Here is a 15,148-nt window from a genome sequence, read left to right as displayed (position 1 = left end):
AGTCAGTGGACGAGATCATCATCACTTACATTAAATACCACTGTTACTCTCTGCTTTCTGTTCCTCACTAATTTCATAAGTATATAGTCACTGTCCTTTAGGTTCATGGGATTTAATTTTGCTATGAATTCTATTACATGATATTTTATCAACCACCTTTTGAATGCCCATGGGCTGAATTTTCCACTGCGTATGGACAAATGGCTCGATATACAAATGGCCACACTTTTTTTTGGAGGAAATTTATTTTCCTCTGTAGTCCCGACAACAGGGCATTTTCCTCCAGGTCCGGAATGCCTAGTGTGCAAAATGTGCACTTGCCCCCACTGAAGTCAGGTCTCCCATTTAAAATGGTGATGAAAATTGGATTTCCTCCTGCACACCATTTTTGGCTGGTCATGTGAGTTTATGAAAGCTCATTAAAACTTTACTACTGTGATTTAAAGGGCTCTGGCTAATTTAAAAAAAATGGTTTTGAAAAAATAATCTAACCACCTGATCTCTTACATTGAACGACAGGAACTCTGCTTTGAAAATGAAGTGAGCGTGTTATGTTGTTGCTTTCCCAGAGAATATTTTATTATTTGGACAGCTGTGGCAATTATCAATGCTTGGCTGAGTTTCAAATGCTAATGAGTTTCAGCACAGAGAAGGCTTCATATAGGCATAGACCACAAAAATAAAGAAATTATGCACAGTAGGTGTCCCATTCATCTGAGAATGAATGATAATTTCAAGAATTTGTAATAACAGATTGTCCCTTTGATGTGGTTTCTGGTTTGTTGACACAAGCTAATAGGATTACATTTAGTACAAGGATTTTCCACATGACAGAATGCATTCTCTCTCAGTATCAATGAAATGGGGGCTTTTATTAGATTGTGAGGGTTTTTTATACCCCCAACTAAAGAATATAAAATATTTTTCGTTGATACTGTATAGAATCTGAGGACTGTACATAGTTCATACTGGGTGAATGACATATGGGAGCATAGAGATGGCATGGGTGAACTGAAGAGGCAAGGGCTAGCATGAGGGTGGGTGGGGTGAGGTTTAAGGGGCCTTAAAACAATGTTTTGGGTCAGGATACTGTGTTGGAGAACCTACATGGGCCTTCTAACTGACCCACTTTCACACCCACATTCCTCACACACCCTTTTAGAGGGCTGAGAGTCTTTGGAACACTCTTCCTCAAAAGGTGGCAGAAGCAGAGTCTTCGAACATTAAGGCAGAGGTAGATAGATTCTTGATAAGCAAGGGGGTGAAAGATTATAGGGGGTGGGTGGGATTGTGGAGTTGAGGTTACAAACAGATCAGCCATGATCTTATTGAATGGCAGACAAGGCTCGAGGGATCAAATGCCTACTCCTGCTACTAATTCGTATGTTCGTAAACTCAAGTGTTGCAGTGCGAACTTGACCCTGGTGTGAAGAGACAACAATGGTGTGTGAAGTCACACGTGGATTGGGTATGCAGTTTCTGAGCCATGAATGTGCGCAGGTTGTTTTTTTCTGAGCCCAGAGGAAGCTTTGACCCTAGATGTGCAACATTAACTGCATCAGACCTCTCTGCTACTTCATCAAATGACTTATGCATCACAGAATTCTGTGTTAATTAAAAATGCACACAAAATACCAGCAGACAAAAAAGCAAAACACCTCCAAATGTTGCTTTTCCTATGTATGAAATTTGCTCTTGGGTTACTTAGTTGCCTCCAACTTTGTCCCTTCTACATAGAAATGTAAATGAAAGTTAGGCTCTGCTGATGTTCAGGCCAGCAAATACCTGACCCATAAAGACCAGAGGTATATTTAGTTCAGTCCAATTTAGCTGGTATCAGATGGGTTGGAATATAGAGAGCTATCATTGACATAAGTGCCTGAATTGAGAGTGGAAAGAGTAGTGAAGGTTCATGCTCCTGATTGTACTGCATGTATTTATAGCTGTCAAGTAAGGACAGTATCAGGCTTGACTGTAATGACTTTCATAATTAATAAGCTTGCTAAAATTGATGACCCAGGATCAAGTGTACAGAATGCCAGTTAGGTGAGTTATCAGGAGGTATGTAGTGCCCATGGAACCATATCCAACCAAGTACTGGCAGGTGGAGTGATAGAAAGGGAATTTGTGCATTAAGAAGCAGTTTTAAAAATGGAGTTAACCATTGATTACTACAGCATGCTGTGACTTGCCCATCAGTATCCCAGCACAATTTTCTCCGAATCTCTTTGTGCATGCAGAGACTATCAGATTTAATTTCATGAAACATCTTTCCTCACTGTTATTCTTTTTAACTACATCCTGCTACAGCAAGAAACATTTCCTTCATAAAACGAAAACCCTTGCATAATGATGAGCATCATGTTAAACTATGAACATGAAGTGGCTTATATTGGTCACTATGGATTTTGTAAATATGTAAATTTGATTCACTTCAGCTTTGGAAGGTGTTTGTTATTTTGAAAATATTCCCTTCTAATTGCATGATAAGCCCTCTGCTTATATATTCCATCAAGATTCTTAATTGTGATTATGGGATCACTGGTATGTCCATGTTATTGCCTTCTTATATATTACTTATATAGGACAATTTTAAGAAGTTAATAAGTATGCATGAAAATACCCAAAGGAATAAGGAAGGAAGCCTGATAGAGAACCACGGCTGAATAAAATTTTCTACCATGCTTCAATCTATGAGGAATTTTGATAATTCAGTTTTGTGGCAAGAATGTAATTATTCTCTGCACTCACCTGGTTTTCACTATTTAGGGTGAAGATAAAGTCCTTTGAATTCAGAAGCTTACATGCATAGGCAATATTAATAGCAGTTTCCTGTTTATCTCCTGTCAGGACCCAAATCAATATGCCAGCTTCACGGAGGGCTTCAATGGTGTCTGGCACACCATCCTGCAGACGATCCTCGATGCCTGTTGCGCCTTTCATTACAAAAAAATGAAGAAGCTAAATATTACAGAGGTACCGAGAACTGCCAAGTAAAACACAATGTAGGATTTTTATTAACATTTCAGTTCTTGCAATCATAATTTCACTGTAATTTAAGTTCATACTAAAGAATGAACACTTGCATTTATATAGCACATTTCATGATTCCATAATATCACAACATTTACAACAAAGTACTTCTTTTTTTGAATGTATGATCTCTGTTATGTAATAATATTCTGAGATGTAATGTGCACTCTAATTTGAATTGATCCCAAGCTTTCATTTCGAAATGGGCAAAGGAAATACAAATAACTTGGTTGTGCCATCATGTACATTGGAAGCTTTAAAGCCCCTCTTAAAAGATAGATTTATTAAAGTTCATTGGTGGGATTTTAGGTTTTCAGCATGTCATTGAAAACAAACCGGCTGGAATTTTCCCGACCTGTTGGCATCGGGCGTCATGGCAGGCGGGAGGGGGAACAATTTGGCAAGGTGGTCAAAAATTGGTTTCACGCCGTCATGAAACCAGTTTGCAATCATCTGCTCCACCTGTCAACGGCGGGCTGTATTTCCCACCGCCGCACACTGGGAACCTAATTTCAATACTTTAGCATCCCATTATTAGCCCTGCTCACCGGAATCATTCCCCCATGCTGGTTCATCTGGGCACATCGGCATAATTGCATGTCGACGTGTTTCACAACTGTACATAAGTGCACCTGATGAGCTGCACCACGCTAGGGACTTTGAGGTTCGTTTGCCTACCTTGCTTCGCAGGCATGACCACAGAATTTCCCGCCTGTCACCGCACTTTGTGCAAATCTGGGACGATTCTGCCCAGCAGGTGGGCTTTCCCACTGGCAGTGACCAGCAGCAGCGTGCCACTGTTTATAAAAATTGACAAAACTGACAAGAAAAATTACTTGCATTTATATTGCAGCTCTCATGACTTCAGGATGTCCCAAAGCACTTCATAAATGAAGAACTGCTTTTGAAATGCAGTTACTATTGTAATGTAAGAAATGCAGCAGCTAATCTTTGCACAGCAAGGTCCTAAATTTGGGAGATATTGCTGACAATCTGTTGAGAGCATATAGTTAGCTGCCACCATCCCGTGGTTTGAAACCCATTTCAAGATCTCTAACCCAATTTTCACCAGGTCCGAATAGGCACATTTCTGAGCTAGTAAGGCCACAAGCCAGCTGTGTCATTTGGAATGTCTTAATCCTCATATATTCATGGGGAAAAAATTCAGAATGGGTGCTGCTGGCAACTAAGACTGCAGACGACATCTCACATTCCAGGACGCAATGTTAACAACAGTATAAAAATGACTTCAGTCAGAAACATAACTACAAAAACTATAAAATAAGAGTAAACAGAGTAAATTTTCTTTAAATTGAATATGGCAACATTTTTGAATGGGTTTCCTGGAATATTCTATTGTCCTTTCATTATTTGAGTTAGTATACCTAAGATTCAGCATCTGATTCAAAATGGTCATATAATACTGCCAGGAGATGAAGTGCTTTTCTTAGAGGATAAAGGGATAGAGATTGAGCCTAATCTCATTCAGAAGGACGTTAATTTCACCTTTCAGCCAATGATGACTATTATTGCGATTGAAGATGACATACTGGTAAAAAAAAATCATCTGAGATTGACTAAGCCTAAACTGCCTTGTTGATAAAACAAAGGAATTTTATCCAACTGCCAGTCACTAGTACTGACACCATGGGCAGAATATTGTCGTCGGTGTGCAGGTGCGACATCATCACATGCCGATGTGTAAAATGACACATGATGACATCAGGCCTGCATCCCAACCTCATCGTGCATCATTTCAATATTCCGTTCGGCGGGCATGCGCCAGAAGCAGCTGCGCGCCCGCCGAACTATCAATTTAGTGGCCTATTAAGGCCATTGAAAAAGTAATTAAATGTTGCTAAGAACACTTCCCGTCCAACCTTAGGGTTGGCGGGCAGGTGAAGAGCTCAAGTGGCCTTTGCGTTTTTCAGGAAACCTCATCCACGGGCGGGATGAGGTTTCCTGAAGGTTTTATTAAATAATTAAATAAATTTTCCTGACTTCACAGGCATGTCCCAGCTCATGTGACACTGTCACATGATGGGACATGTTTAAATACATTTTTACTTTATTTAGTAAAGACTTTTATAATCCATTCATTCTCTCTGAGGCATGGAGCTGCCTCAGGGAGACTGCTGTGCTCTTTGACACGCATGTGCAAAAGAGCGCAGGCCCCGACTCTCCCTCCTCCCCACCATCCGCACAGGTGGCGCTGAGCGTTATGCTGGAAGAGCCTTAATTGGCCCGCGCACATAGGACGGCGGTGCGCAGGTGATCGCGGGCGGTGATCGGCTCTGCACGCGCTCCCCTCCCCCTCTCCCGTCCCCCCAGCCCGCCTTAGGAAAAATTCTTCCCCATGTGCCACAAGTAAAATAAATTCCCATTTCTCAAACAAAAATAGTTTACCTAATTTTTGTTAAGGTATGAAATTCAAAAACACATATGAATGGTATGCCAGCACTGTTTAATTAGGATTGCAAATGACAGCTATACAAATTTGACTGCTCTATTCTGTTGAGTGAAACCGAGGAATGAAAAGCCTGACTTTATAATGTGATAAGAAAAATGTTTGCTACAGACACTCAAATCAGGAACATATAAGGGAGGATTGCAAAAGCAAATTACTGCACATGTTGGAAATTGGTTACAAAAACAGAAAATGCTGAAATACTCAGCAGGTCTGGCAGCATCTGTGGACAGAGCAACCAAATTAATGTTTCAATTTGATAGCCCTGTGTCAGAACTGGCAAAAGTTAAAGGTATAGCAGGTTTTTACCAAGTACAGAGGCAGAGAATGTGAGATGGGGGGAAGGGAGAAAGGAGAAAATGGGAATGTCTGTAATAGGGTGAAAAGCAGAAGAGATTAAATGACAAAAGGTTTCATGGTGCAAGGCCAAAAGAAGTGATAATGGGACAAGTAAAGAAACAAAAGATGTGTCAAGAGGAGGTGGGAATGGCAGGATCATGAACAGCTGCTGTCAGAAAGCAAAAACAGGAGAAAAAAAATCAAGGAGAAAGAAAAAGAGAGAAAAGCCAAAACCAACAAAAAAAGGAAACGGGGAACCTAAAATTGTTAAACTCGGTGTCGAACCCAGAAGGCTGTAAAGTGCCTACTTGAGGTGCTGCTGCTTCAGCTTGCATTGTGTTTTACTGGATTACAGCAGGAGGCCAAGGACAGGATGCTCAGTGTGGAAGCCAGTGGAGAATTAAAACGACAGACGTGACTGGAAGCTCGCAGTCATTCTTGTGGACTGAACGGAGGCGTCACAAAAAGCGGACACCCAATCTACGGTTGGTCTCCTCAATGTTTAGGAGACCACTTCATTAGCAGTGATTAAATTGTACCACATAGAAAGGAAAGAATGTATCCTGCCTGAGAACCACTGAAAATCTGCAGTAGAACTTAGCAAATTCTGTAACATGCTGTAATAAATCAAAAGAATATGCAATGCACTCATGTTAAATTTTGTGAGATGAATGCATTTGTATTTTCAGGACTGAGTTTATCCCCACAGAAGTTTGTCTATCTTTTTATTCATTTACAGTAGAAATTGCTCCTTACGCTGCCTGTCATTGGCAAAATTATTGAATGACGTATACAGAGTAGATTTATTCATGCTATACTCCTCCTGAGACACCCAAATCTGCATTAGTGTCACAATTTCATAGGGTTCGAATATTAGGGGACGGAAGTAGATGGAGTTGCAAAAAAGCATTGACGCTTTGAAAAAATTAGCATTTAGAGTCCCTTTCCTTGCTTAGTTACAAAAGATAAAAGACAATATTTCATTGAAGCCATTCATAAGTTTGCCAGGCATTGAAAGATTGAAAGCGAATTTAATTGTCACACCAAGCCACTGACATTATAGATCCAAGCATTTAATAAAAATCAAGGAAATTACCCAACAATTTTAGATTTGTTTCCAGTCGTAATGATGTCTCCAGAATCAATGCTTCTCTGTCATCAATACTGGTCTCTGCTTCATGCCTTAAACTAGCCCATGTTTTATATTCACCATCAGTCAAGACCTTAACAAAATTAAGTAGCACAGATAAAATAAAGTTAGAATCAGGATATTGATAAAAAATATAATCTAAAACTACAGACTAAAAGTAGAACCTAAAGTCTCATGAATATTTTAAATAATTCTTGCTTTTTGGGAGTTTCCTAAGAGTTAGCAGAGACTGCATGTTATTTGTCTTGGCAGCGTTATGCCACATATCAGATTGCACTTTTCTTTCCTTGTTTTTTTGATAATCTATAAATTGCATAGTAACAGCTGGAAACTCATCAACTTACAGACAGCTCAGCTAGAACAGAGGCCTCCTCTCTTCTTCCTCCTCCTCTCTCTGTATACTGTTTCCCCTCTCTGCTGTCTGTGCTCCATTTTCAAATCATGCTGCACGTCCACTAACTCTGCAGCAGCAAAGGTAAATTAAAAGCACCTCATCTGGAAGTTGGATGGCTAGCCTTTCAAATAACGATTGTGGTGGGCCCCTTATGTAGTTGAATGCACTTTCAGCTAAGAGTGTTTAAGAGAGGGTGTTAACTGGACTTGCATAGTTCACAATCAGTGTGTGAATCAAATCATTATTTGAGGCTGCTTGACATCATGATTTGTTGAAGTTAAAAACTGGTATGTTTAAAATGTGGGGCTGATGTTCATATTTTACCTTCTTTGTGATACATAGTGTTCGCAGACCATTACTTGCGTACAAGTCCAGATACTTTTGTGTTTCATACGCTATTTTTCTTTGTTGCTTTTCCTCTTCAAGGTTATCATAGAAACAATAGGCAAAAGAAAAGAAAATCTGTCAAACAAGCACATTTAGCAATGTCGAATTTCACAACAGAAGCCACAGTCTCAGAAAAAAAGCAAACATTTCTTTATAGCTCAATCCCAGAGTATGCCTCAACCCTTTGTAAAAGATTAATATGTTTATGTAATCAATAAAACTGGAAACAGTACCAAGTCTGACCAATGTCAGAAAATTGAAAAGGTTAGACTGTCACAAAGGCAGTTAAAAATGTTTAGGGCAAGGAAGGAGCCTTCAGAGTCTAAAAGCTGATTTCATCAATGCATCAATGCTTTTTCACAACTCCACCTACTTCCGAAGGGCCTCTCCTGCATTGTGTGTTTCTGTGATTCTGTGATTCCATCCTGTAGTATGCGAACATTTTACGAATGAGCAGTTTGTTTGGGTTTTCCCAGTTCCTTTCACAATTTTGAAAAGTTCAATTAGATCACATTTGTTTGTCCAATGAAAACACGCCCAACTTCCCTAATAACTTAAAGTTCTAACACCTAATTATCTCTCAAGGGCAATAGTTTTCTATGATTAAGTGGCTATTATCTTTTACAGTACCATGTGCTATTTCTATTCTATTCCTTTATGATGGAGTCCAAATGTGCTGCTCTAGATATGGCTGAAACCTGAGCTCATACTTGTGATTCCCATCATGGTGATTTCTCAATTTTATGTACATTATTTTGAAAAATATTTAGCAAGCACCTAGTGCTTCCCCAAGGACAGAAAGTGAGTCATCTCAGGCTAGTTTGATTGCAGTCAGGCAAACTACTGTACTGGTACAATCATAGGACCAGATTTTCACTCTACTCTTTCAAACTAAGTATATTGCACAGGAAGAGTTGCTGGGAGGTGGTGGCATAGTGGTATTGTCACTGGACTGGTAATCCAGAGACTCAGATTTTTTGGGGTTTGAATCCCACCACATCAGATGGTGAAATTTGAATTCAATAAAAATCTGGAATTAAAGTCTGGTGATGACCATAAAACCATTGCTGATTATCGTAAAAAGCCATCTGGTTCACAAATGTCCTTTCGGGAAGGAAATCTGCCACCCTTACCTGGTCTGGCCTACATGTGACCCCAGACCCACAGCAATGTGGTTGACTCTTAAATGCCCCCTGAACAAGGGCAGTTAAGGATGGACAATAAATGCTGGCCTAGCCAGCGACGCCCACATCCCATGAACAAATAATAAAAAAAGAAACTTTTAAAAATGTAATTAAAACACAATGTTTAATAGTTTACTGCTGATCAGTTCAATGCATAGACTACATTTCTGTATCCCTAGATTAGCATCCTCTCAAGTTCCTCCTTATATTCTCGTTTCTCCTTGACACTTTCCTCCATGCTCAATCTTTAAATTGGAAGGGCAAGTGAAAGAAAATCAGTACTCCTTCATAAAATTCCATTATGACTGTGGGAAACTGTTGTCAGAGGTTTTGGACTAACGATGAGCCAAAAAACAGTGCTATCTCATTTGTTGCTATAAGCGACATTGGCCTTGCACAGACAGCTCTCATCATAAACTTGCATTCAATTCCTTTCTTGTGTGCTGCAATGGTTACCCATGGCATGACACTTCAGAGACAAACCAGGAAGGGTTGTGGAAAGGATTTAAAACCAATAAAAGAGGGTGTTTGGTAAACGGGGGGGCGGTGGCAGGGAGGTGCTGGGGTTAGTGGAGGACTCAGACTGAAGTAAAGTAACCTAAAATTATAAAAAAGGATGAGATCAAAATCCAGGTCATCATAATGTTAAAAGGTAAGATAAATACTTCACATTTCAGAAAAAATATAGAAATAAAACAACTGATGAAAACATGACAGAAATAAATTTTAAAAATCACATGATAAGTTAAATCCTGTATTCTGAACATCTTCAGGGACTTTAGCCAATTTAAAAGTTCCTGACACTAATACACGTAGCATTAGAAATGAAACAAATGAATAGAATTGCAAAACCACAAGGCCATTGCTGTGACTTAGTTACAAGCTGGGCATGACTAGGGGAATACACATTTCAGGTTGTGAGGTCTTTAGAAAGAATGGGACAATTAGAAAAGTTGGAGGAATAACAATATTAATAAGGGACATTATTACAGTGTTGGAATAAGGGGATACCAGTGAAAGTGAGCAGGCAGTAAAATCACTATGGGTAGAATTGAGGAATGGAAAAAGATGCAAGCCTCCATGGGAGATGTTTATAAGCCACAAGGTAGCAACGATAAGATAATAGGATATATAAATGCAAAGAACAGAGAAGCTTGTTGTAAAACAGAATGAAAAACTGTAATTTCCACTAATGGGGTTGGCGGGGGGTGGGTGGGGGGGTGGTGCGGGGGCATGGTGATGAGGTGTTGGGGGAGGGGGGAGATTGGGGAGCAGAACAGCACAAGTCCAAAAGGCATCAATTTTTGAGTGTAATCAGGAGAGTTTTCTGTAATAATCGGCTGGATTTTGCTTTTCATCATTCATTACATTTATCCACAGGCTTTCTATGGAATTTTGCATTGGAACATACGGTGATTTAGAGAGCCAAAGTGGCTGAATGTTCCCAGCAGGAAATCTCTAACCTGTGTGAACAGGGCAAGCAAATGTATATCTCCCTAACCAATCATATTGAAAAATCATTAAGGAGTAGTGCAGTCTGAATCAGGATGTATCAGTTAGAATATCTAATTCAATGTCAAATTAGATACAAAAATCAAAAGAGAGCAGTAGATTATGGCAGAAAGAAAGAGCTGAAAGTTTTATTTAATTATGTTGGGTGGTAACTTCCAAGCTCCAGGGCAGCGTATCTGGCGGGGCACCCCAAAGGTGTGCTGGGGAACCACCCCCAGAAGTTCCCAGGTAATGATTGCATGGCAAATGCCCGGGAAGTTCAAACTTCCGTTGGACAATTGCCCTGCACTGCGAATCTTCTGAAAATGTGACTTCAATCGCAAGCTTTGGATGGTTCTGACTGTGTTACAACAATAGTTATCCAGAAACTGTTAGAAGAATTAAAACCACTTCTGGCTTCTGAAAATCTGAAGTAATGAGACTCCACACGAAGTCATGTCTAACAAATCTAGTTTTTTTTTAAAAGGAGCTAACTATGGTAGATAAGGGAGTATCTATGGTTATTCATATGGACTTCCAGAAGGCATTCAACAACTCTTTATCATAAGAGACAGCTAAACAAAAAGGAAAGAACATGAAATAGGATATAGTCTATTGGCTTGGAGAGGAAACCGGTTAGAAGGTAGGAGATAGTGTTGAGATAGTGGATATGTACTCAAATTGGCAGGATTGGCAAGTCATTCAGGGATCTGTATGGGGGCCACAAGGTCTTGGATGAAGTAAAATAGAGAGCTGTAAATTTAAGTGATGACACTAAGTTAGCTGGCACAGTAAATAGTATAGGTGGGAACAAAAGGTTGCAAAGGGACATTGATACATTGGACAAAACAGTGGTTAATGAGGTCCAGTGTGGGAAAGTGAGAGCTCATCCACTTTAACCTAAGAAAGAAATAATCAGAGTATTTTCTAAATGGCCGGAAACCAGAAACTGTGGCTTAGCAGAGAAGATTTAGAAGGCTAAATATAGAATTCAGTCAAACTGGAGGACAGGCACAAAAAAAAGTTTGATTGAATGCTAGCCTTTACCTTAAGAGAGCTGGAATACAAAGGGATGTAAGTTATCTTACAGCTATATAGTGCTTTGGTTAGACCTCATTTTGAGTGCTGCATTCAGCTCAGGAAGGGTATAATAGCCTTTGGAATGGATGCAATGATACTTGAGGCTAAAAAAGTCACATTATGAGGACAGGTTGCATAGGTTTGGCTTCTATATCCTTGAATGCTGAAGACTGAGGTATGATCTAACCAAGGTATTTAAGATGATTAATGGACTTGATGCTATGACGATCTACTCTATTTTCTCTGGTGGAGTATGTGAAGCTGTAACCTTAAAATTAGTGTTAGGCCATTTGGGGATGATAACCAGATATCAGGATGATATCAGGAAGCACTTCTTCACACAAATGGTATTGAAAATCTGGAAGTCCGCACATCCAAATCTGCAATGATGCTACACATGGGGTGGAATCGTCCCAGATTTGCACCAAGCGCAGCAGCAGGCAGGTAATGGCAGCCGTAATGGCAGCTTTTCATGCCATATAGTCCCAAACCTGAGAAAAACACTGTTTCCATGGCGGGCGGGCTCTCATTCGCCCGCCACCTTGCTGCTTCATCACACCGGGCACCATGTTTAAAGTGCAGCAGTGCGCTTACCTCAGTGCTTCCAGCCCATGACTGCTAGAAGCAGTGAAGGCCTGCCACCCACATTCTGGCTGCAGGATGGGCAGCAACATCACTAATTCGGTTTGGGAGGTGGAGGCAGCGGTGGTCAGCAAACGAGGACAGCCACCCAGTGCTGCAAAAGGATGAATGATCTCCTCCGTTCTGCCAGGATAAGTCACTCTTCTCATCACTCTCAACTCACAAACCCATCACACATCCATAGGGCCCTCACTCACTGTCAGTTCAAGAGACATCACCATTCAGTCTCTCACACACACACCTTCATTGTCCTCATCCCATCCATGGGACCACTCACCACCCAGATATGCCAGGCATGCTTATCTGGCCTGGCAGGTATCCTGCTTACACTCTCTACATCTCTATTCATGCAAGATATGTTGGGACACAACAAGAGGGAGAGGTTGCAGACTGGTGGAGGAACACCTGAAATCAAGGTCCTCACGGACTTTGAAAACAGAGTCATCCAGCTGGCCGGCGAGGATCTGGACCGGTCCTGTGCTGAAGATGAGGTCAGCAGTGGTCTACCAAGTGAGGATCCAGCAGTGCAATATCCACCAGACAACCATGCATTTGAGTGATGTGTCCTGTTTCACAGGCAACAGTCATGCACTAATCATCCCTCCTTGTTTTCGCAGGCACATCTGGGAAACTGCCAAAGGAGTCCATGACCTGGGCCTCCTATCAAGCCCAAAGGGAAGCTCAGAAGAGGAATCCACTGAAACCTTTCCTGAAGACCCATCAAAGTGCTCACCTACACCCTCCATCGGTGCAGAAGCAAAAAGCCTTGATGAGACCGAGCTTTAGAGTAGCCTCGGGATCACAATCTGGTGAGCACATCGCACTTTCTGATCCACAGCAGGTGGCAACAGGGACTTTCCAGGTGTCCAGCGTTTGGAGAACTGATGGAGGCCAGAAATTTGCTGAGTCTGAGTCAGGTGATGACCCTCTCGGCTCCGAAATGTCACAGTTGGTGGAGCTGCAAAGGCAAATTTGGGAATATCAAGAAGGGATGTCCGCTGTACTCCTCAGATTGCAAGGCACGGTGGAGGATTCCGTCCACCTTCAGGCTGAGGTGATAACGCTGGCATGCCAACACACCAAGATCAACACAGGTAGGATGGTAGCTGCCATGAGACCTTGGTCCAGGACATCGCTCCTGCACTGCTGCGCAAGCTGAACTCCATCGCTGACACCATAGTTAGCCTCCAACAGTGTATGCGCGAGATGGGTGCAGGGCAGCTCGATCTCATTCCAGCAACACCTTCTTCTCAAGGAGTCTGTCTGGGGCTCTCAAGCACTCATAGGGAGGAGGATCAGCAGGCATACCCCCTGGACCATCAATCCAGGTGACTCCAGGGGTGTCCGGCCCATCAAAATCCCCTCTTCCCATGACCTTAGCAGCTCAAGCTCCACAGGCCAAGGAGGGTGCCACTGCCGGGTGACACAGCAGACCCTAAAAGCAGGCTGGGGCCCTCCAAAGAACACCCGCCAATGTCATCACAGACAGGGCACAGCCAGCAGCAGGCTGCCTCCAACTCCACTGTGGATGTCTGGGGAGCATGAAGACGTAGCAGCAGGGTTAGGAAAGTTAAGAAGATGTAGTTGCACAGCCTGGGAATGGGCATTAATCACTTGAACATAATCTTCACTATTGTCAATAAGTGCCAAAAATATCTCCCTGCCTATGGCTACTTGTTCTGATGAGCAGTGTTCATATCACTTAGATGTGAAAACTTTCTGCACAAGATAAAAGCAAGAAACTCAGTCCAGGGCCTCTTCTCTGTGCTTTGTGCAGCCTTCAGACCAAAGTGCTCATCATTGCTGTCAGATGGAGGAACATCTGATGAGGTGGACGTCAATGGTGATGAGGGAGAGGACATTCTCAAAGGTGACAATGACAATGATGAGGCCTGTGCACTGGCCAGAAAAGGCAGGTGCGCTCGGAAGGTCCTCATAGTTGCTAGATTTGTGGAGGATAATGACGACATGCAGTGAGGTGATACAATAAGATCCTTACATTGCATCTATGATGTTTGATTCCAGTCCAGCTTATGGCAGCGCACATACCCTGTGTGATCACATACCCTGTGTGATAATGCTGCAGTCATGGAGACACAGTGGAGGCCCTAATAGTTGCTCGATTGCAGGAGGGTGATGACGACATGCAGTGCAGACACTTCATAGATTTTCACATTGCCTCTGTGACTGCCTGGCTCCTGTCTAGCCGGGGGCAGCTCGCTTGTGCTCTGTGACCAGGGTCATATCATAGAGATGCAGCCATGAAACTTTAAAAGCACCTGATCCTTTGTCCGCCTTCAGCACCTGAGACCTTCAGGAGCACAACATCACTGATCACAGATGAAGAGATGGGGTTCAGCCCCAACTCAAAAGGTGCTGAGAGCACACAGAGAGAATGACGGAACTCTGTAATGCCTGCCCACAAAATTCTGGCAGCAACGACAAGCACTTTGGTCTGAAGGCTACACAAAGCACAGTGGAGAGGCCCTGGACTGAGACACCTGTTTTTATCTTGTGCAGAAAGTTTTCACATCTGAGTGACAAGAACATGGCTCACCAGAACAAGAAGCCATAGGCAGGGAGATATTTTTAGCATTTATTGACAATAATGAAGATTATGTTCAAGTGATTAACACCCACTCCCAGGCTGTGCAACTGCATCTTCTTAACTTTCCTAACCCTGCTGCTATGTCATGGTGCTCCCTGGACATCCACAGCAGAGGTGGAGGCAGCCAGCTCCTCTCCCCATTGCAGTGTCAGGTTGTAAAGGGTGCATGACACCCTCTCTGGGCAATTGTTAGGAAATAGAGGTAGTTTAAGTTGTTATATTTGCATTTTTTTATGGGTGTTAGGAATGAGCTTTAGCTTTAAAGTTTAAGTTTGGTTTATATTCCTGTATCTTTGTGTTAAGAAAAGGTCAAATTGAGTTTGGTTTCATATTAAGGTGTCTGTATTTTAATAAAGGTTCTTATGACACCACG

The 15,148-nt window shown here is 41.9% G+C and overlaps 1 protein-coding gene across 4 annotated transcripts in view; it reads right to left on the bottom strand.

Moving 5' to 3' along the window:
• atp10b (ATPase phospholipid transporting 10B) overlaps positions 1 to 15,148 on the bottom strand; it is a 364,284-nt gene that overhangs the window by 35,016 nt on the left and 314,120 nt on the right. For all 4 annotated transcript variants that reach the window (XR_005943877.1, XM_041194601.1, XM_041194600.1 and 1 more), the window contains 3 exons: positions 7,708 to 7,802; positions 6,936 to 7,062; positions 2,752 to 2,936 (listed from right to left, as the gene is read on the bottom strand). Coding sequence is in view for 3 of the 4 variants with exons in the window: in XM_041194601.1 (XP_041050535.1) it covers positions 2,752 to 2,936; positions 6,936 to 7,062; positions 7,708 to 7,802 (407 nt within the window). In the remaining variant the exon portion in view is untranslated. The remainder of the gene's footprint in view (positions 1 to 2,751; positions 2,937 to 6,935; positions 7,063 to 7,707; positions 7,803 to 15,148) is intronic.

The sequence above is a fragment of the Carcharodon carcharias genome, chromosome 8, assembly GCF_017639515.1.
Source record: "Carcharodon carcharias isolate sCarCar2 chromosome 8, sCarCar2.pri, whole genome shotgun sequence".
NCBI lineage: Eukaryota > Metazoa > Chordata > Chondrichthyes > Lamniformes > Lamnidae > Carcharodon > Carcharodon carcharias.
The sequence above is the reverse complement of the archived record's forward strand: the minus strand, read 5'-3'. Positions and strand labels throughout refer to the sequence as shown.